Source organism: Bubalus bubalis, chromosome 13 (assembly GCF_019923935.1).
Source record: "Bubalus bubalis isolate 160015118507 breed Murrah chromosome 13, NDDB_SH_1, whole genome shotgun sequence".
NCBI classification, from domain to species: Eukaryota; Metazoa; Chordata; class Mammalia; order Artiodactyla; family Bovidae; genus Bubalus; species Bubalus bubalis.
In genome coordinates this window covers 77899629-77921408 of record NC_059169.1, presented here as the reverse complement: position 1 = coordinate 77921408, position 21780 = coordinate 77899629, and the positions used below count along the sequence as shown (strand labels likewise).

General features: G+C 36.4%; 1 protein-coding gene across 16 annotated transcripts in view; it reads left to right on the top strand.

Moving 5' to 3' along the window:
* The window catches only part of NAA16 (N-alpha-acetyltransferase 16, NatA auxiliary subunit), a 65625-nt gene that overhangs the window by 21159 nt on the left and 22686 nt on the right, over positions 1 to 21780 (top strand). For 11 of the 16 annotated variants that reach the window (XM_044926852.1, XM_006076509.3, XM_006076508.3 and 8 more), the window contains 2 exons: positions 1123 to 1218; positions 9373 to 9479. In XM_044926852.1, the coding sequence (XP_044782787.1) occupies positions 1123 to 1218; positions 9373 to 9479 (203 nt within the window). Of the gene's footprint in view, positions 1 to 1122; positions 1219 to 1570; positions 3979 to 9372; positions 9480 to 12285; positions 15618 to 21780 lie in introns of those variants that run through there. The other 5 variants (XM_006076510.3, XM_044926853.1, XM_025263050.2 and 2 more) reach the window with 4 other exon arrangements.

The following is a 21780-nucleotide window of genomic DNA, read 5'->3' as shown; positions in this document are numbered from 1 at the left end:
AGAATAATTTTTCTCATATCCCACTTTCAAAAACTCAACCACTTTGGAGCTCTGAAACATACTATTGGAGGAGGGAAGAAGTCTAAATAAAACCAGACTTGACTTTTTAAAGTTCTGTGTTTATAATCTTGATACTGAACACTACATTTACTGTAGGGATACCTTGACTGCTAGCACCAAGGGTTATTCTTACAATAATTGCATATGTGTGGTCTGAATTAAAATCCACCTATAACCTTATAGTTTAAAAATGAGTTTGTTTGCTTTTTCTTGAAATTTGCTGTAAATATCTTATCGCTCATATTAGTCTTTCTGTAGATTATGCAAGATATTTTAGAATAATAAACTAGATCTAGAACCTATTCTTCAGATTGTTACTTTAGTTTACTTATATATCTTGTATTTAGTACTATAAAGTTAGGTTGGTCTTGACAGGTAAGATACAGCTTTCTGTTAGAAGTACATTTTATATCATAATACTTGGGTGAAGTAATTGCCACTTTAAAAAGTCTGTACTAATGGGGTCTTTTTCTTGGGCACCTGAACAGGGACATGAACTGATGGGATTCTTCATTATACAGTTTCATTGAAGATTTTAATTGTCAAAGTGACCTTAGAAACTTAATTCTTATCTTTTAAGATATTGCAGTCATGACCCTAAAACTGTTGCTTCTTTAAGCTTATCTCTAGGTGCTATAGACTTCTGTTGGATTTATATGGGTTATATTAGGTTAGAGGATTTATGTAAGATACATTCTAAAGGAACATTTTCTTTGCCGTGGATTGTGCACACAGGAATGTAAGAGGAGTATGTTGCTTCTGTGTGTTGTGTGTATATGATTTCAGTTGGGTGTAGAGTCTGTTGTGACAAGTTTTGGATTTCTCTGACTTTGAATTTAAAATGATCATTTACTGGTTATATTATTTCACTACCACCGAGTTTTTAATGTGTTTCCTATAAAAATTGATAGAATTTTTAATATTTATCGTGAGATTTTTAATTTATAACATACTTTTTAAAGTTTATTAGTTTTTATCCTAGATAAAAGTTTAAAGTTTAAAGTTTTTATCATAGATAAAAGTTCTGATGCTTTGAATCTCACACATATTTACTGATAATAGGCACTTTAGAAGAGAGACTTCAGATTTATGAAGACATTAGTAAGCAGCACCCCAGAGCAATTTCACCTAGAAGATTACCTTTGAATCTTGTCCCAGGTAATATTAGGATATCTTTTGTAACACTAATAATTACTTGTTCAAATTACTCAACACAAATCACATTTTAAAAACTTGTTTCTGGAAGAGAGTACACCAGTCTTAGGGGTGGGAGTCATCAGTTATTAATTTGTTATACATATGTTGTTAAGAGTATTTATGTTGGTTTAGCTTTATGTTGATTTTAAGTGTCAGAAGTTATCTATATAAAATGGTTTTTCTTATGTGATTTTAAAAACTAAACACCATATTTAGAAGGTAGATTAAATTCCATAGAATTCATGAGAAATTATATGTGAGGTATTGTGATTTAAGTGGTAAAAGTTTTGAAGTTCTAGATTTTCTTTTTTAGGACATAAATTCAGAGACGGAGTTGTGAATTCTTTGTTCCTGCCACAGTGTTTAAGAATGTCATCAGTCCTGTGCAAGGCCCTCTCCTCAGAGTTGACCACATCCCTGAATTTAGCTTTTTATCATTTTTGTAGAGCCATGTATTTTATATCCCTAGAAATAAAAACAGAAAACCCCATTTTGTACTTTAGGTCATTTGGAGCACTGTGGTATGTACTCTTATGATTTGTTTTTATTGAACAATAGTATATTCATGACCTTGATCTAAATTGTAGTGTGTAGCTGAATTCATTTGCTATTGAGCTTATAAGAGGTAGAGAGTATATTAGCTCTTGAGATAGTTAATGACTTCATTGATGATTTTATGTGCCTTTTTCTTTTTTTGCTCCAGCTTCCTTTTAAAATTATTGCTAACAGCATAAATCAAAATTGCATTATTTGCAGTTTAACACAATACAACATACAGACCTCATTCAGCACATCTGTATTCCAGAAAAAAAATTTTTTTTGAAATATTTCCCTCTAGAAGTTGCTTTAGATTATTTCCATTGTTTTTTTAACCCTTTTTTTTTCCAATTTATTTTTTTATTTTAATTGGAGGCTAATTACTTTACAGTGTTGTGATTGTTTTTGCCATACATTGGCACGAGTCAGCCACAGGTACACATGTGTCGCCCCATCTTGAACCTACCTCCCTTCCCAGCGCATCCCTCTGGGTTGTCCCAGAGCACCAGCTTTGAGTGCCCTGCTTTATGCATTGAACTTGCCCTGGTCATCTGTTTGACATATGGTAATATACATGTTTCAATGCTGTTCTCACAAACCATCCCACCCTTGTCTTTTCCCACATAGTCCAAAAGTCTGTTCTTTACATCTGTGTCTCTTTTGCTGTCTTGCATATAGTGACCCATTATGTTTATTAAAAAACCAAAACTAACCATCACAAATTTAATATGTTCTTTGGTAATGCAGGCTGTATACATCTGATTTGTCTACACAATTCTTCAAAGGTGCCAATAAAATAGAAATCCATCCAATTCTCCTTGCCTGCTTTAAAAACCCGTAAATCTAAGTTTTAAGTACGAGGAGAGGGTTCATTTCTTACCTCTAGTATATAGAGCTGAGTACATATCGTATAATAGGTGCTTATATGACTGGTTGACTAATACTTGGTTACCAATTTTAATAGAAATACCAACACAGCAGGATTTGAGGACCTTAGAGTTTTAGAAGGTATCATGTGCCTTTTTCTGAAAGTCATCTTTTTTTTTAGTTGCAAGTGCTTTAGATAATGAATTATTTATTGAGACTTCTGGCTTGTCTTTTGATACAAGTCAGACCTTAGAAAGCTACTGTGACTTAAAAATCTCTATCTTAAGCATGGGTGAGGAGGGAAAGTGTTTTCTTTTTTGTGTGTGATTTTTTTTCTTTTTTTAAAAATTTATTTTTAACTTTTTTACATTAGGGAATGTATTTTCTTATGCATTTTCTCATTTACAATGGAAATGTTTGTTTAAATAATTGTGTTGTTTTCCTTTTATCAAAAGGTTAATGGAAATTAAGAGCTTTTTAGTAGACTGACTTTAAAAATATATGCAATAACCTCTTAGAAATGTATTGGATTAGACAGTAGATACAAGTTTATTTAAAAATAAATAGTGCCTCTCAGTTACATAAATGATGAATAGTATTTCTCTGATTCTCTGTTTTGTTTTGACTTTGTGAACTAGGCAAATTTCCTAATGTTTTCAAGGGAACATTAAGTCCAAGTGGATATTAATAAGCTTGGTGGGGAGAGTGCTGATGTACTGAGATATTTTTCAGTCAGGTGAATTTGGGAAACTTGGTTAAATGTAGCAGTCAGGTTTCTGCAGGATTTCCTGGAACTTCCAGTAGATACATTGTGAGTTTCCAAGGTGGAATGTACTGGGCTCGGAGGAGCATTTCCCTAGTAAAAGTGCTTTCTGGAAAATGCTTGGACTCACATTTCTGTATCTTCTTTAAAAAAAAAAAAAACAACAAAAAACAGTAAAGCAACTTGTCGAAATGTAGCCCACATACCATAAAATTCACTTTTTAAAGTGTGCAGCTCAGTGTTTTAGTATCCCCAGGGAGTTGCACACCCATCATTACTCTCTGGTTTCAGTAAATTGTCATCACTCCAATAAGAAAACTCATACCCGTTAGCAGTCACTCCCAGCTCTCACCACTGCACCAGGCAGCCACGGTCTAACTTTCTATGCCTGTGGACTTGCCTGTTTTGGACATTTTGTGTAATTGGAGTCATACTGTGGGTGGCCTTTTATGTATAAGGTAGGAAATAGATTTTTACTGAAAGATAGCCTGGAGCCAGCTTTGACTGTAAAATGTGATCTTGGTTAAAATGGAATGATTCTGGACCCTTTAGGATATTCTTTGTTTTTTTTTTTTTAATTTTATTTTATTTTTAAACTTTACACAACTGTATTAGTTTTGCCAAATATCAAAATGAATCCACCACAGGTATTCTATGTTTGAAATGCTAAAGGGGTCTTTTTACAAGCAAGGCCTCAGTTGAGGGGTTTTGAGGGCTTGGGCTTCAGGGTCAGCAACCATCATGTGAGGTTCTAACATAAACATGTGTTTACAAAGCTCTGGGGACCATATATAAAATTATGCAGCTACTTAATTGAATCTGTGCAACAGGTGACTACTTCATGAATTTTTTTGCCTGCTTAGAAATATTTTTATGTGTCATAAGAAAGGTATCTCAGCATCACCAAAGGCAGTAAGATGTTTTCCTAGAAATGTGATGGGACTTGAAGATACAAGTTTTGAAAAAGGCTATTTGGTTTTTAAGTAAAAAGATTTATTACCAACAGATTAGTGAACACAGCCAAAGTCCTGGGGAGATTCTTCAACAGCCTGAAATATTAAGTGCTATGAAAACAGAGCTTTTCAAAATACCTAGTTTAATTCATCATGATGTATTAGTCTTCACTAGCCAAGGAGGGAGAAAGAGGGAAGGAGATGATCCAGAGTGTTAAACAGAGAATGCTCGTCACATTTTGCTCCTATTTTATTTTTGTTTCATTGGATTAGTTTTGTTTTTTATTGAGATATAATTGACATATCGTATGTTAAGGTGTGCGATGTATTGATATAACATACATTTATATATTCCAATATTACCACTGTAGTGTTAACTGATACCTCCATTAGGTCACATGATTATCGTTTCTGTTTTGTAGTGAGAACATGCACAATTATTTAGAATAAATTTCCAGGTTATCAGATACTGTCTGATCTTGCTTTTGTTCACTATTTTAGTGGTGGTTTTGGGGAATATCAATTTTTATGTGAATCTGCTACATCTAGTGAAGAATTAGCATAGCATCTCTGAAGATAGAAAACTTGTTTTACAAGCTGCAGTTCTAAATAGGCACATAATGATTGATAGTTACCCCCCCCCCCAAAGGAAAGCCTATGGGAGTCCTAGTAATTAGGAAGAAGGGAAGTTATTTTTGTGAATAAGTTTTTCTTAATATACAGATATCCTGGCAATCTTGATTCCAGCTTGTGCTTCATCCAGCCCAGCACTTCAAGGTTATCAAGACTGCACAGGGTTATGAAGATTGCACAAAATTTTACTCTGGGTTAAATATATATACCTTAAAATAAAAAATCATAGTTTTGACTTCACTCTCTTATGAGATGGGTAAATAGTAATTTTGGGATATAGTGTGTGACTGGGCAGTTGAGTAGCGGTATGGGCTTCTGGTTTAGACACTGCGTTCATATAGTTCCCAATAAAAGGGTCAAAACGGGCTTCAACTGAAAGGCCTTCTGCATGTCTCTGTCTTCTGGCCACCAGGGTTGCTTCCCCAGAGACAGCCGTTATGACTAGTAGATGGTGTACTTGTCCACAAATAAATAGTGTGTATGCAAGCAAAAGTATGTGTGTGAGGGCTTATGTGTAACTTTCCTTTTTCCTCTCCCTTTTGTACAAAAGGAGCATAGGTTGTTCTGTACCTGGTTTTCCTTTTCACTGGACTCTGTCTGGAGTTCAGTCCTGTATCAGTACAGAAGACCTTTTGCACAGTTGAAATAACAATTTAATGGGAGAAGAGGCTTTCAGTGTAGTGGGTACTTAAGAACGGAGTGCATTGTTTTTTAAATGAGATCTTGCTAGTATCATCTGAATAGGTTGAGATTTGAAGAAGTTTTAGAGTAGCCTCTGACATGAAGATAAAATGCCTATTGTCTCAGTCGATGATAGCGCATGTGGAAACACTTCTGACTTTAGAAATACAACAGCTGTTAAATGTCAATGTGTGTGATGATAGACAGCATTTATTGAGTGGTTACTGTGTACTTACACTCTATACTTTTCATCTCATGTGGGCCTTGAAAGAGTACTCCTGAGGCTGGTGGTGGTATCCTCATGTTTGAGTGGATAATGTCACACAGGAAGTAAGCAACAGGGTCTCTGACCACCTAGCACAATATTGTTAACCTTTGTTTTATATCAGAGCAAGTGCTGGAAAGATTTGATTTCTAAACTAGTCTTGATATTTGAGGAAATAATCATGTATATCCAACCCAAAGTGATATTTTCTGTGGTTTTGGCTTCAGTTCAGTTCAGTTCAGTCGCTCAGTCGTGTCTGACTCTTTGCGACCCCATGAATCGCAGCACACCAGGCCTCCCTGTCCATCACCAACTCCTGGAGTTCACTCAGACTCACGTCCATCGAGTCAGTGATGCCATCCAGCCATCTCATCCTCTGTCGTCCCCTTCTCCTTCTGCCCCCAACCCCTCCCAGCATCAGAGTCTTTTCCAATGAGTCAACTCGTCGCATGAGGTGGCCAAAGTACTGGAGTTTCAGCTTTAGCATCATTCCTTCCAAAGAAATCCCAGGGCTGATCTCCTTCAGAATGGACTGGTTGGATCTCCTTGCAGTCCAAGGGACTCTCAAGAGTCTTCTCCAACACCACAGTTCAAAAGCATCAATTCTTCAGCGCTCAGCCTTCTTCACAGTCCAACTCTCACATCCATACATGACCACAGGAAAAACCATAGCCTTGACTAGACGGACCTTTGTTGGCAAAGTAATGTCTCTGCTTTTGAATATGCTACCTGGGTTGGACATAACTTTCCTTCCAAGGAGTAAGTGTCTTTTAATTTCATGGCTGCAGTCACCATCTGCAGTGATTTTGGAGCCCCCAAAAATAAAGTCTGACACTGTTTCCAGTGTTTCCCCATCTATTTCCCATGAAGTGATGGGACCGGATGCCATGATCTTCGTTTTCTGGATGTTGAGCTTTAAGCCAGCTTTTCCACTCTCCTCTTTCACTTTCATCAAGAGGCTTTTGAGTTCCTCTTCACTTTCTGCCATAAGGGTGGTGTCATCTGCATATCTGAGGTTATTGATATTTCTCCTGGCAATCTTGATTCCAGCTTGTGTTTCTTCCAGTCCAGTATTTCTCATGATGTACTCTGCATATAAGTTAAATAAGCAGGGCGACAATATACAGCCTTGATGTACTCCTTTTCCTATTTGGAACCAGTCTGTTGTTTGATGTCCACTTCAGGTCAGTAGGTGCCCAGTATGCTACTGGAGATCAGTGGAGAAATAACTCCAGAAAGAATGAAGGTTTTGGCATACTTTGTATATAATCTTTTGAAAATCCCAAGTTATCAGTTCAGTTCAATCGCTCAGTTGTGTCTGACTCTTTGCGACCCCATGGACTGCATGCAGCACGCCAGGCTTCCCTGTCCATCACCAACTCTCGGAGCTTGCTCAAACTCATGTCCATCGAGTCAGTGATTCCATCCAACCATCTCATCCTCTGTCGTCCCTTTCTCCTCCCACCTTCAATCTTTCCCAGCATCAGGGTCTTTTCCAAGGAGTCAGTTCTTTGCATCAGGTGGCCAGAGTATTGGAGTTTCAGCTTCAGCATCAGTCCTTCCAAGGAATATTCAGGACTGATCTCCTTTAGGATGAAACGGTTGGATCTCCTTGCAGTCCAAGGGACTCTGTAGAGTGTTCTCCAGCACCACAGTTCAAAAGCATCAATTCTTCAGTGCTCAGCTTTCTTTATAGTCCAGCTCTCACATCCATACATGGCTACTGGAAAAACCATAGCTTTGACTAGACGGACCTTTGTTGGCAAAGTAATGTCTCTGCTTTTTAATGTGCTGTCTAGGTTGGTCATAGCTTTTCTTCCAAGGAGCAAGTGTCATGGCTGCAGTCACCATCTGCAGTGATCTTGGAGCCCCCAAAAATAAAGTCTGTCACTGTTTCCATTGTTTTCCCATCTATTTCCCATGAACTGATGGGACCGGATGCCATGATCTTTGTTTTCTGAATGTTGAGTTTTAAGCCAACTTTTTCACTCTCCTCTTTTTACTTCCATCAAGAGGCTCTTTAGTTCTTCTTCACTTTCTGCCATAAGGGTGGTGTCATCTGCATATCTGAGGTTATTGATATTTCTCCTGGCAATCTTGATTCCAGCTTGTGCTTCATCCAGCCCAGCATTTCAAGGTTATCAAGACTGCACAGGGTTATGAAGATTGCACAAAATTTTACTCTGGGTTAAATATATATCATTACTTAAAAATCAAAAATAGTTTCAGAGATAAAATGTTTCCAGCACTTCCTCTGTTACAAAGATTAGAGATCATCTGACAGCAGCCTTTATAAGTAACAAATCTTGAACCTGTTTTTATGTTAAATTTTTAATCCAATAAAATTTGAATTTCTCCTAATCTTTATGACATCTGTAATATGTTGAGTATGCATGTTTTGTTCAACAATGTCAGTCACAGCAGATAAAAACCACTTGGGTTGTTGAGTATTTTGGTAAAATGTCATGATTTCATAAAGAAACATTAGGAAAGTTCATTTCAGTAGTCTTACATTAGCTTAAACCATTCATGACCTATATATTTTTTTTTTTTGCATGGCCAGATCCATGCTTTTACATTGTTAACCCTTACTGTCAAAAAGTTAGAGCCTTCATATTTAAAATTAATTTTGTTTTTCATTTTTTTCTGCTTTTAAAAAGTCATACTAAAACTTTTTGGTAAGGGTTTAGCAATAATAGGAGATGTATTTACTTAATGTTACAAATGGGGTATTTATTTAATTCTAATGTTAGCATGCCCCAGGACACTGATGTCTTATGTTTGTTATTTTGCTTATTGTCCATCTTGTCCACTAGAATGTTAATAAGTTCTATGAGGGCAGAATTTAAAAAATTTTTTTGTTTTAATCACAGCTATATCTTGGATACTTGAAACAGTGCCTGGCACATAGTAGGTGCTTAATAGATGATTGTGGGACGAATGATGGAGTCAATCACTAGTTGATCTGGAAGACATTTGTAAATATGTTAGTGTTTAAGAAGGTATTTTGACTGCTACTTGCATACGGTGCTGGTCACAGTAGAACCCTTTTCTCAAGTTTGCAGAGAGCCTTCTGAGATGCCAGATAGTAGGGTTGAGCCTGTGCTGGTCAGTGAGATTAGGAAAGGTAGACTGCAAAGTAGGTTACTCTTCCTCAAAACTGCCTAGTTATTTTGCTTGCCGGTCATTTGAAGCGTTACTTGAAGATATTTTGAACCTATACCTAGGGGAAATAAACGTGCCGACTGAGATATTTGGTGTTACACTCTTTGGCGGTAACAAACAAGCAATGCTAACTTTTTGGGTGTTGGATAGGGGAATCGTTGTTGCTGAAGAAGTTTTATTTTTATTTATAAAATAACTTTGAGAGCTGTTTCCATCAATTGAAGTTTAACAAAGTACACTTTTATTCCTAGGTGAAAAATTTAGAGAACTAATGGATAAGTTCCTGAGGGTTAACTTCAGTAAAGGCTGCCCGCCCTTGTTTACTACTTTGAAATCTCTGTATTACAATACAGAAAAGGTAAAATTTGGTCTTTATTCAGTTTTGCTGTAGTCTTTTTACTCACTTTATTATAGAAAGAGATTTTCTCTATTCAAGTAATGGTGTGCACCTTAGCTTAATAATAGATGAACTGAAATTATATGCATGTACTGTAAGTAGTGTCAAAGAAAATGTCAGTCTGAAATTTACTGAGTAAGGGGCTTATAAGAACACTAAAAGGTTATTGTTTTTAATGGGTATACTTTTCTAGTGGAATTTTATTAATAAATTTGACATATTGTCACCAGAGGTCTATATTTAACTGTTTCACGATTAGTTATCTATTACTTTATAGTGTGATTGTGGATTTTTAAATTTGTTATGCTTGCTTTTAAAGTTAGAGCATGGGTAATTGTTAGTGGAACAATAAAATGTAGGCACTATTTTAACTAACAGGCTACATTTTAATAAAGATAGGTTTAGCTGGTTTTCCCATGAAGAGTCATCCTGCTTTTTAAAATTAGGAAATAGATGTGCTTTTATATTAGAAAGATAATTAGAAAATTAGAAGTTAATAGAAAATAAGTTATACTTCTATTTCCAAGTGTTGCTTCTTATTGAGATCTAAAAATCTTGTGTAAACAGTTTTTGAAAGTTGAATGGATAAGGAAGAGACTTTATTAGAAGCGCTAAAATATTTTTAGTTAAACCTCATCACTTAGCTTTGACCTGTAATTATTTGTAAATTAGCATAATTATGAATAATAAGTTATTCAGAAAGGTCAGTGGTAGGTATACCGATTGTCCCTTTCTTCCTTTGGCAGCAGGTTCATAAACTAAAAGGGATGACTCATAATATCCAGAGGGGAGTGGCTGAGGCTGGCTTGCAGAGCTTCTGCACCCTCTTCCTGCCACTGTGCACCCAGTCTCCTTGTCAGCTGGTCACATCCCCACTTCTAGAAAGATAGCTATAGTGCCTGATCAGTAAGAAAGTGTCATTTGCATTAAAAAAAAAAAAACAAACCAAAAAACCTTATAGTTCTTTTAATGTTTGTAGTATACTTTATTTGATTGCCATGGTACTGCTGTCGATTTTTTTCTACTATCTTATTTTTTTGAGTGAGTGATTTGTATGAAAACATGGAGCAGTGCCTAACGGTGGTTTCTGTAGGTTATTTAAATGAGCATTTGCCGAAGTGCTTTTACTCATTTTGGCAAGGTCGACAAAGAAGAGATGGAAGTGTCGGCAGTGTTAGTAATAAAGCGCATGTGTGTAACCGGCTGACTGCGAGTACTGAATACAGCAGTCCTTTCACAGTCTGCTCCTCTTAACGATGCCAGTGAGCTTTCCCTGGCTTTCTCAGTTTTCATAAGAGGCGTAGACTTAAAGCAAAAAACCCCTTCAGTACTGATCCCAAATTACCGTCATAAAGGTGTTAAGCATTTGTTGATATTTTATAAATCTTAGAAATTGCATTTTTAAAGAACGCATTGAGGATGTGTTGACCTGTACAGGAACCTGTGACATATATCTTTAGTGTTAATTTTTAAGCACACAGCAGGAATGTTTACCATATGTTTTTGATGTTTGAATTACAATGCAGAAATTTGAGTTTAAGTTGTCAGAACTTAGTATATTTTTTAAAAAGTGTACAAGTATGGGAAATTCTTCTCAAATCATTTTGGCTGCATATATTTGTGATTACTCAAAGGGACATTTTTAAAATTTGCATATTTCTAATCAGCAGTGAGTCCTGATTTTTAGCAAGGGCTGCATTTTATTTTATTTAATAAACTTTTTTTAAAAAGTACTTATTTTTGACTGTGCTGAGTCTTCCTTGCTGCATGGGCTTTTCTCTCACTGTAGGGGGTCGGGGGGCTGCTCTCCCCTTGCAGTGCTCGGACTCTTCGTTGTTGTGGCTTCTTTTGCCGCGGAGCGCAGGCCCTGGGGTGCTCAGGCTTAATGGTTGTGGCTCCCAGGCACAGGCTCAGTAGTTGTCAGTAGTCGTGGCTCTGGGCTTAGTTGCTCCCAGGTATGTGGGATCTTCCAGATCAGGGACCAAATCTGTGTCCCCTGCATTGGCAGGTGGATTCTTTACCTCTGAGCCACCTGGGAAGCCCCTCCAGGAATGCATTTTTAACCCTTGAAGAATTTCAAAGAGGTTAAGGATGATGAACAATTAAAATTGTTTTAATTTGTAAAATTCCAAGACTGAAACAATAATCCACGACATGTACCATGGAAATGAAAGATTAGCCTTTGAAGTTAGCTTAGGATATAATACAGTTGTAGAAAAGTGTTTTAAAAATGTCTCCAGCATTTTAAACTGTGAATGCACAATTTGAGAGCAATTTTCATGTAATTCCTTTGTAGCTGTAGTAATTTTGACCATAAAACTTTTGTTTTTCCACCTAGCAATTTCACAGGGACTTCATGTTTTATTGTGTAGTCTTTGATATCTTCTTTTTCATAACAGCATAGTCTTTTGTTAAAATCATACCTCTAGTTATTGAACTTTGCTGTTAAAAAAAAAGTCTTTGTACACATAGTTTTTACTTAGGATTTTTGCCCCCCCATAAATTCTCAGAATAAGTTAATGGGTAAAAGGTATGAACATTCTGTTATTCTTGGTAAACACTGATATATTGATTTCTATAAGGCTGTAAACATCAGTTTGTATTGCCAGTAGCAAAGGTTTGTGAAAGGTTCACTATTTCTTCACCAGCATTAGGCAGTGTTAAATATTTTCTTGTGTTTGCTTTTCTCAGGAGATTTTTTTCTTTTAAATATAAAGAAGGTAAAATTTAATGTAACCAGATTTGTTGATCTTTATTTCTATTGTAGAACTTCACCTGTTGTTTTAAAAACAGTTTGGAAAGTCCTCTTCGTCTCGAGCACTGCTTCACAAGGTGGGACGGGAGGGAATTAGGCCACCAGGGGACATTTCGCGGTGTCTGGAGACGTGATTGTCACTGTGGTGGCGATGTGCTGCTTGATACTTCTGCTCAGAGGACAGCCCCTATAAGGAAGAACTGCATCATCAGCAATTGGGCTAGATAACCCTTGGTTATTAGGGGCTGTCCTGCGTATTACAGGATATTTAACAGTGTCCTCGGAGAAGGCAATGGCACCCTACTCCAGTGTTCTTGCCTGGAGAATCCCAGGGACAGGGGAGCCTGGTGGGCTGCTGTCTATGGGGTCGCACAGAGTCGGACACAACTGCAGCAACTGAGCAGCAGCAGCAGTGTCCTTGGCCTCTGCCGCTCAGATGTCAGTAGCTTACCCCCGTTAATAGCTTTATTGAGATGCAGTTCTCATACCATAAAATTGACGTATTTGAAGCTTACAGATTGACTGATTTTTAGTATATTCAGAGTTTTCTAACCATCAACATGATAATTTTAGAAACCTCCCATTCATATTTGCCCACTCCTACTCTCCCAATCAGGCAACCACTAGTTTACTTTCTGTTCATGGATTTGCCTATTCTGAATATTTCATACAAACAGAATCAAACCATTGGTGGTTTTTTCTGTCTCTAGTGTCCTATACTTAGCAGTAAATATTTTCATCCCTGTGGTAACATGAGCACTTCTCCTCTTATGTCTAAAAAACGTCCCATTGTATGGCTATAGAGCATTTTATCTATCAGTTGATGGACATTTTGGTTGTTTGTACTTTTGATTAGTACCCATATTGCTGTGAACATTTGTGTAAAGTTTTTTGCATGTACACGTTTTCATTTCTCTTGGGTGTATATACTCCAGGAGTGGAATTGCTAAGTCAATGCTAACTCCATGTTTAAACTTTTTGAAAACTGTCAGGCTCTTTTCCAGTGTGCTGCTACCATTTTACATTCCCACAAGCAGTTTATTAGGATTCTGATTTCTACACATCCTCACCAACAATCCACTTGTTATTGTATGATATTTGATTGTAACCTACATCCTAGTGGGTGTGAAGTGGTTTGCATTTCCCTGATGACTGATGATTTTAGGCATTTTTTCAAGTGCTTGTTGGCCATTTGTATATCTTCCTTGGAGAAATGTCAATTCAGGTTCTTTGCCCAGTTTTTAATTGGGTTATTTATTTTTTATTATTAATTTTAAGTTTTTAAATATATACTAGAAACAAGTTTCTTATCTGACATACGATATTTGAAATAATATAAATATTTGAAAATATTTTCTACTCTTCTGTGGACTGTCTTTTTCCTTTCTTGAAAGTGTCTTGATAAACCCCATTTTATCTTTTTTCCCTTGTGTTGCTTGTGCTTTTGTGTTGTATATTAAGAAACTGTGTCCAAATACGGGGTCGTGAAGATGTATACATGTTTACTCCTGAGTTTGTACCTTTGGTTCTTATGTTAAAGTCTGATGCATTCTGTGTTCATTTTTGTGAGGTGGGAGTCCAGCCTCATTCCTTTGCATTGTCTGTCCAGTTTCCTATCACCATTTACTTTTTTTTCCCTTAAAAGGCTACATAGCCGTGTTGAAAATGAATAGACCGTGGATGTGAGGGTTCATCTCTGGGCTCTCTGTATGTCCACCTTAGGCTGTATCACACTGTCTTGCTTACTACAGCTTTCGGGTAGTTTTTTAAATTAGGAAGTGTGAATATTCCTTGTTTGTTCTTTTTTTTTAATCTTCTTTTGGCCATTAAGGGTTTATTTTCATTTGAATTTTAGGATCAGTTTTTCAGCTTCTACAGAGGCCAGCTGGGATTTTATAGGGATTGCTTTGAATCTGTAGATCACTTTGGGAATTTCCATTATGGGAACTCCCATTTTCATCTTAACACAAGTGTTTCCGTCTATGAACATTGGTAGTCTTTCCATTTATTTAGAGTGTGCTTAATTTCTTTCAACAATGTTTTGTAGTTTTCAGTATAGCTCTTATACATCTTTTGTTAAATTCATTCCTAAGTATTTTACTTTTTTATGCTATGCTAGGTAGAATTATTTTCTCTTTATAGATTCGGGTGCACGTGTTGAAACTTACAGAGCCAGTTATAATTTGACGTGTGTGTACATTGTAACTTATTCAGCAGTGCAAGCCTCGTTACCACCGGCCACCATACAACCGAGCCCCTTCACCCATTTCACACTCACCCCCAACTCCCTTCCCTCACTAGTCTGTTACCTCTATCTATCAGTTTTTGTTTTATTTTGTTCTTTTTTTTAAGAGTCTATGTGAGTGAAATCATGTGACATTCGTCTCTCTTTGACTTATTTCACTTAGCATAACACTGTCGGGGTCCATCCATGTTGTGGCAAATGGTAAGATGTCATTCTTTTTTATGGCTGAGGAGAGTAATAGTCCATGTATCACACCACATCTTTATCCATTTATCCGTTGATGGACATCTAAGATGTTTCCATATTTTGGTTATTGTAAATAATCCTGCAGTGAACACAGAGGTGCATCTGTCTCTTTGGATTAGTGTTCTTGTATTCTTTGGGTTGAGATTATTTTCTTAATTTAATTTTTCAGGTTTTTTTTTTCTTGCTAGTAAGTAGATTTTTTTTTATATTGTTGTTATATTCTGCAGCCTTGATAAATCTGTTTACTAGTTATTACAGGTGGTATAATGAATTCCTGTCATGCACAAATAGAAATTTTTATTTCTTCCTTTACAATTAGTATCCCTTTTATTTATTTTTTGGACTACTTTTTCTGTCTAGAACCCCCAATATATGTTAAATAGAAATGATAAGAATTGATGATTTTGTCTTGTTCTTGGTCTCAATGGGAATGTGTCTAGTCTTTCTCCATTAAATATTGTTTTAACTATGGATATGTTTGTATATGCCATTTATGATGTTGAGGAAGTTCCTTCCTACTTCGGGTTTGTTGAACATTTTTGTTTTGAAAAGGTGTTGAATTTTATCAGATTCTTTTTCTATGTTTATTGAGATGATCATGTGTTATTTTTTTTCTATTGATAATTATGTCATATAGTAATTGATTTTCAGATATTAAACAGCTTGGCATTAGTGGGATAAAACCCACTTGGTCATGATGTGTAATTCTTTTTATGTGTTGCTGGGTTCAATTTGAAAGTGCAAGTTGCTCAGTCGTGTCCGACTCTTTGTGACTCTATGGAATCCATGGAATTCTCCAGGCCGGAATACTGGAGTGGGTAGCCTTTCCCTTCTCCAGGGGCTCTTCCCAACCCAGGTATCGAACCCTGGTCTCCCACATTGCAGGCGGATTCTTTACCAGCTGAGCCACAGGGGGAGCCCAGGAATAGTGGAGTGGGTAGCCTGTCCCTTCTCCAGAGGATCGTCCAGACCCAGGAATCAAACCAGGGTCTCCTGCATTTGGGATTCCCTGGTGGCTCAGATGGTAAAGAGTCTGCCTACAATGCAGGAGACCCGAGTTCGATCCCTGGGTCTGGAAGATCCCTGGAGAAGGAAATGGCAACCCACTCCAGTATTCTTGCCTGGAAAATCCCATGGACGGAGGAGTCTGGAGGGCTATAGTCCATGGGGTTGCAAAGAGTTGGAGACGACTGAGCGACTTGACTTCAGGTTCAATTTGCTAGAGTTTTATAGAGGATTTTTGTATCTGAATTTCTAACAAATACTGTGTAATGTCTTTGGCTTTGATATATCAGGGTAATAATGACTTTATAATGAGGTGGGAAATTTTCTCGCCTTTTTTCTTTTTTTGAGAAGTTTGTGAAGATTGGTGTTGGTGTTAAATATTTGGTAAAATTTACCAGTGAAGCTGTCTGGGGCTGTACTTTTCTTTGTGGGTTGTTTTTGATTACTTGTTTCAACTGTTTATTTATTATTGATTCATTTCTATTTCTTCTTATTTGGTTTCTGAGATTTGTTTTTCTAGAAGTTTGTCCATTTAAATGATCCAATAGTGGCATATAATTGTTCATCATATTTCTTTATAATCATTTTACTTCTATGAAGTCAGTAATAAGTAGTGCTTTTCTTTGCTTTCCAGTTTTAACAACTTGAGTCTTTTTTTCTTGGTCAGTGTAACTAAAGGCAGCCAGTTTTGTCAGTCTTTTCTGAAGGCCAAGTTTTCGATTTGTTACCCCTCCTTCTGTTTCTATTTCACTAGTCTTCAAATCTGGTCTTTATTATATCCTTACTTCTGGTGGTTTTACGTTTAATTTGCTCATTTTTTGCAATTGCTTTTTAAAAAAATTTATTTATTTTTAGTTGAAGGATAAATTCAAGGTTACAGCATATACTTTAAAAATATTTTGGGGGGCTTTTAAAAGAAACCAAAATGGTAAGAGGTGGAAATTAATTCTGGACTTCCATTTTCACCTACAGGGGAAAGTACTTGGCAGTTTGCTTAGCTGTTCACTGTGTCAGACTCTTGAGTGAACGCAGTGAATCATCCCGGTTTGCGTGGGTTGTTACAGGTACATTTGCTTCCATAGAATCTGGACACCGGTGCATAGGTGCACTGAACACGGATGAGAACATGGACTCTCGAGTGCTTGGTGAAGCGCACCTGTCTCAACAGAGAATGTGTGGCTGTCCATACACAGGCAGGGAAGGTAGGCTGCTTCCAAGACAGCCTTTCTTTCTTGTGTTAAATCTGCCCATAACTGTGAAAATACATCAAGATCCTCATTCAGCTGAAGGACCTGTTGAGGTATTTGTGACCTTTAGAAACCGATGGCAGTAGGCCCAAAGAGTTACAGAGCACTTGGCCTGTTCATTGCAGAAAGAGCATCATCGTGAACGTCGTTGAAATATGTCTGTGGAAAGTACTGAATTGTTTGGCTCTGGTTACTGGGAAACACCTATAGTTTGTTGCTGGAGGTGGAGGTAAATTAAGATGTTGATCCTGGAATATATTGTCTCTAAGGTATCTTTGTTTCTTTCTTTTGAATTAACTCAGGTGGGTATAAAATTGAGTTTTGTGTCTATTTACTAACTAACTTTAATTGTGAAGGTAAGTTAGGGAAGAAAATGAAGTTTCAGAGTTCTGTCATCATTATAAAAATGACATCATAGTTAATGGTCAAGCAGAATGATTCTAAGAATGCTTTATTTCCTATATACTTCTGGAAAACCAGGTGTTTCAGAAAACTATGCTGCTGCTGCTAAGTCACTTCAGGCGTGTCCGACTCTGTGTGACCCCCATAGACAGCAGCCCACCAGGCTCCTCCGTCCCTGGGATTCTCCAGGCAAGAACACTGGAGTGGGTTGCCATTTCCTTCTCCAATGCAGGAAAGTGAAAAGTAAAAGTGAAGTCGCTTAGTCGTGTCCTACTCTTGGCGACCCCATGGACTGCAGCCTACCAGGCTCCTCCGTCCATGGGATTTTCCAGGCAGGAGTACTGGAGTGGGGTGCCATTGCCTTATGGGAGTAATTACCAAGGAAAGCAAGAGTTTGATTTGTATTTAAGGGCAGTATAAGGGATTTTTTTCTTAGATGCTCCAAATAATAGAAGAACTACATTAAGAATGTTTCTTAGATTCTGCAGACTGAGGAGGAAGAAGAGAAGAAAAACAGAAAGAGGGGAGTTGCTCTGGTGTAGGGGTTGACTCTGTAAAGGCTCATGGCCAGGAGGAGGTCCCTGAGCTTGAGCCTGCTCTCAGCCTGAGACAGCAGACAGCCACTATTCCTAGGGCTCTCCTGGAGAAGAGGCTGGTGTCAGAATAAAACACTGTCCTATCTGCTGTCCTCTTATCCCGCCTCCCCACACCAGGCTCTTTCTAGCTCTGTCCACTCCTCTTATAAAAGCCCTTTTGTCTAACTCTGCAGATCTTATGGTCACTGGTTCTTTCTGTGGCAACAGCCAGCTCACAACACTAAAATAGCCCTTTCCCCCTTTTGTAATAATTATTGCAAATACGGTCTCTCTGAAAAAAGGAAAAAGAAAATTTCTTAGAATCCTGGATTTCTCACTAAAGGAAAAAAATTCTGCTGTTAAAAATTCCAAAAGGCATTATTTCCAGTGGTAACAGTGTCAGAGTTAGTATTTTTCAGATATGCTGATCAACCGCTAATTGTAATAATGTTCATGAATTCATTTCTTGTTTAAAAACAGTTAAATTTTGGGAGAGGAAAATAAAAGCAAGTACTTTTCCTACGTAGGAAAGTGTCTTAGTATAGTGTCATGTCAACTTATTCATTAATCCCTTTTACAATTTTTGCCGAATCTATGTAACAACTACAGTGTTATTTATTTAGTATTTTTCACCAAATTTGATTATTTTTTTGTCTTTCATAAAAGCCAGATGTGTTAATACAGTTTTTATAGTCATAAAGGAAAAATCTAATATTAAAATATAACTTTAAAAGTTTCAGTTGGTGAATTAGCTGCATGGTCACCCTTTGGGAAATATTGGTATAGGGAAAAGAGAATTGCTGTGGAATCAAGCCTGGTTTGGAATCCTGACTCCATCACATATTTGCGTGAGCAGCTACCTGATTCTGCTTCTGGATTATAAAATTGGAGCAATTAATACTGGAAGAGTTGATGTGTGCTTTAATTAAATGATGAAGTTTGTAAATTCAGCTCTCTCGCCATCTGCACCCCCTCACAGGTCATCTCTGCAAGAAGTTACTTTCATTTTAGTGTCATAGTTCTTGGACATTTCTAGCTGCTTGGGGACCAAAATTGTCCCTTATGTTAATTGTATATTTATTAGAAATTAATCCAGTTTTGGTCCTTGTTGATAAACTGTTGTGCTTGGTTTTCTCATTTGGATTAAAAAAATTTGAAAAGACAGTTTCAGTGGCTTTCATGTTTTACAGTAACATTTTAAACTCAATCTGTATGTATATTGTGAAAAATTGTGTGTCGTATATGTTCTGTAGGACTTTGCTTTAAGGTTAATAAAGAATTCTTTTAACTCATATATAAGAAAAGCTGGTTAAGGGCAATCAATAATTTAGGGGAATTAACTACAATGGTTACCTTTGCCCATGTTAGATTTGGTTAGCAAAAGCAAAGCTTTTTCAGTTCTGGTCAAATATAACTGTTAGAAGAAAGTATTTAAATCAGGAGAAGGTGGTTGAACTTTGAAATATTTTCAGTTCATAGACAATTTTGTATGATTTTAAACTATTTTAAGGCTTGAAGTTTTATTGTGATATTAGATACCTAATGTGAGTAGATTGGACTTCTTGATTTATATGCCAGTGGAAATACTATTTTCAAGACTAGCCATTACTTACTAAGTTTTAGAAGAAAGAAGTTGAATATATAGTTATATTGTACAATTGACTATAGTTATATGGTATACAATTATATAATTGAATATATAATTATACAGTATAATTGCAATGTAAATGGTAAGTAAACTTGAAGTAAAATGGATCCTTTATACCTCAGTAAAACTCCTTAGACTAACTTTCATAGATAAGTTTGGAAAATTGAATTTTTTAGTTAATTACTTAGTGAGTGACTATAATACACATTTTTTAGATTCAATATATATGCCAGGTAAAGCAGCAAGGACAGTGATCTTTGCAGTTTTTTATTTAGAACATTTCATGTGAACTTTCCATTACCTTGATTTATTCCCTCAATTAAATCTTGTTTTTGAGTTCTAAAGCTAGAGATTCTATTTTATTCAGTAGTATTTGCACTCTTTTATTAAGAGTGTAATATTATTATGTGTAACTTCAGTATTTTGTTGTACTTTTTAAAATTATTAAAACTTATTTTTAAAATGTATTCCACCCTAGAGATGCAAAAAGGTACACCCTTACTTAAAAATCTACTCTAGCTGCAGTTTTAGTAGCTGCCACTAGATGGTAGTGGAAGTTCATGAAAAACTTTTTGCTTCCATAAGTTGAGTGCTGAATTTCCGTAAGTTGAACCTGAAGGTTTTTTTAAAGTTACACATACTCTGAATGAAATTAGTCCTGGTGGCTTAAAAATGCCTATTACTTTTTATTTTGCTTTATAGTAATTGTCTTATTTCAGCATTTTAAAAAAATCAGTTCTCAAACCCTAGGGTATATTACAATTATTTATAGAGGGTTTGCTGAAAATGTTGCTAGACTCAGTTTCTGATCCTATAAATGTGGGGTTTGCTCAGAAATTTGCATGCCTACAGATTACCAGTTCATGCTAATGTTAACATTTATGATATTAATGGTCAGAGGATTGCGCTTTTACAACTACTTTTGTTGTTGTTTTATGTGGCAAAATACACTTAACCTAAGGTTTACCATGTTGACCATTTTTAAGTGTATGATTTAACGGTATTAAATAAATTCACCTTTTTTTGTAACCATGACCACCATCCATCCCCATAACTCCTTTTATCTTGTGGCAGTATTAATAAAACTCTGTACCCATTAAATAGTAACTCTGTTTTTCCCTCCCTCTAGCCCCTAGCAACCACTGTTAAACTTTACAGCTTTATGATTTTGACTACTCTAAGCAACTCATATAAGTGGAATCATATGGTATTTTGTCTTTTTGTGACTAGATTATTTACTTTTGCATAATGTTCATCCGTGTTGTAACACATTGCAGAATTCTTTCCATGGCTGAATAATACCTGTCATATGTCTCTCCCACATTTGGGTTGCTTCCACGTTTTGACAGTTACGAGCAATGCTATGTACATGGGTGTACAGATACTTCTTGGAGACCTGCTTTCAGTTTGTTTGGATCTATAGCAGAAGTAGAATTGCTGGGTCGTTTGGTGGTCCTGTTTTTAATTTTTTGAGGCACTGCCGTACCGTTTCCACGGCAGCTGTACTGTCTTCCACCAGTAGTGTACAGTTTCCTTTTTTTTTTTCACATCCTTGTCTGCAATTGTTGTTTTCTGGTTTTTGTTTGCTTTTACATAGCCATCCTCCTGGGTATGAGGTGGCATCTCTTCGTAGTTTTGACTTGTATTTCCTTAATGACTGGTAATGTTGCAAATCTTTTCATGTGCTTACTGGCTGTTTGTATATCTTTGGACAAATGTTTGTTAAGTATTTTATCAAACATTGAATGGGGTTTTTGTTGTTGAATTTTAGTTCTCTTTGTATTTTGGATACTAAGCTCTTATTAGATAGATGATTTGCAAATATTTTCTCCCGTTCTGGAGGTTGCCATTCTGTGGATAGCATCTGGTTGTACACATTTTTCACTTTTTTTCATGAAGTCCAATTTGTCAATTTTTTCTTTTGTTTTCTGTGCCATTGGTGTTATAGCCAAGAAATCATTGTCAAACCTGATAGTGTGGAGCTTTTGTCCTATGTTTTCTTCTAAGAGTTTCATTGTTTTAGGTCTTTGGTCCTTTGGGTTAATTTTTGTATATGGAATTAGGTTAAGTTCACCTTCATTCTTTTGCATATGCACATCCAGTTTTCCCAGTCCATTTGTTGAAAAGACTTTTATTTCT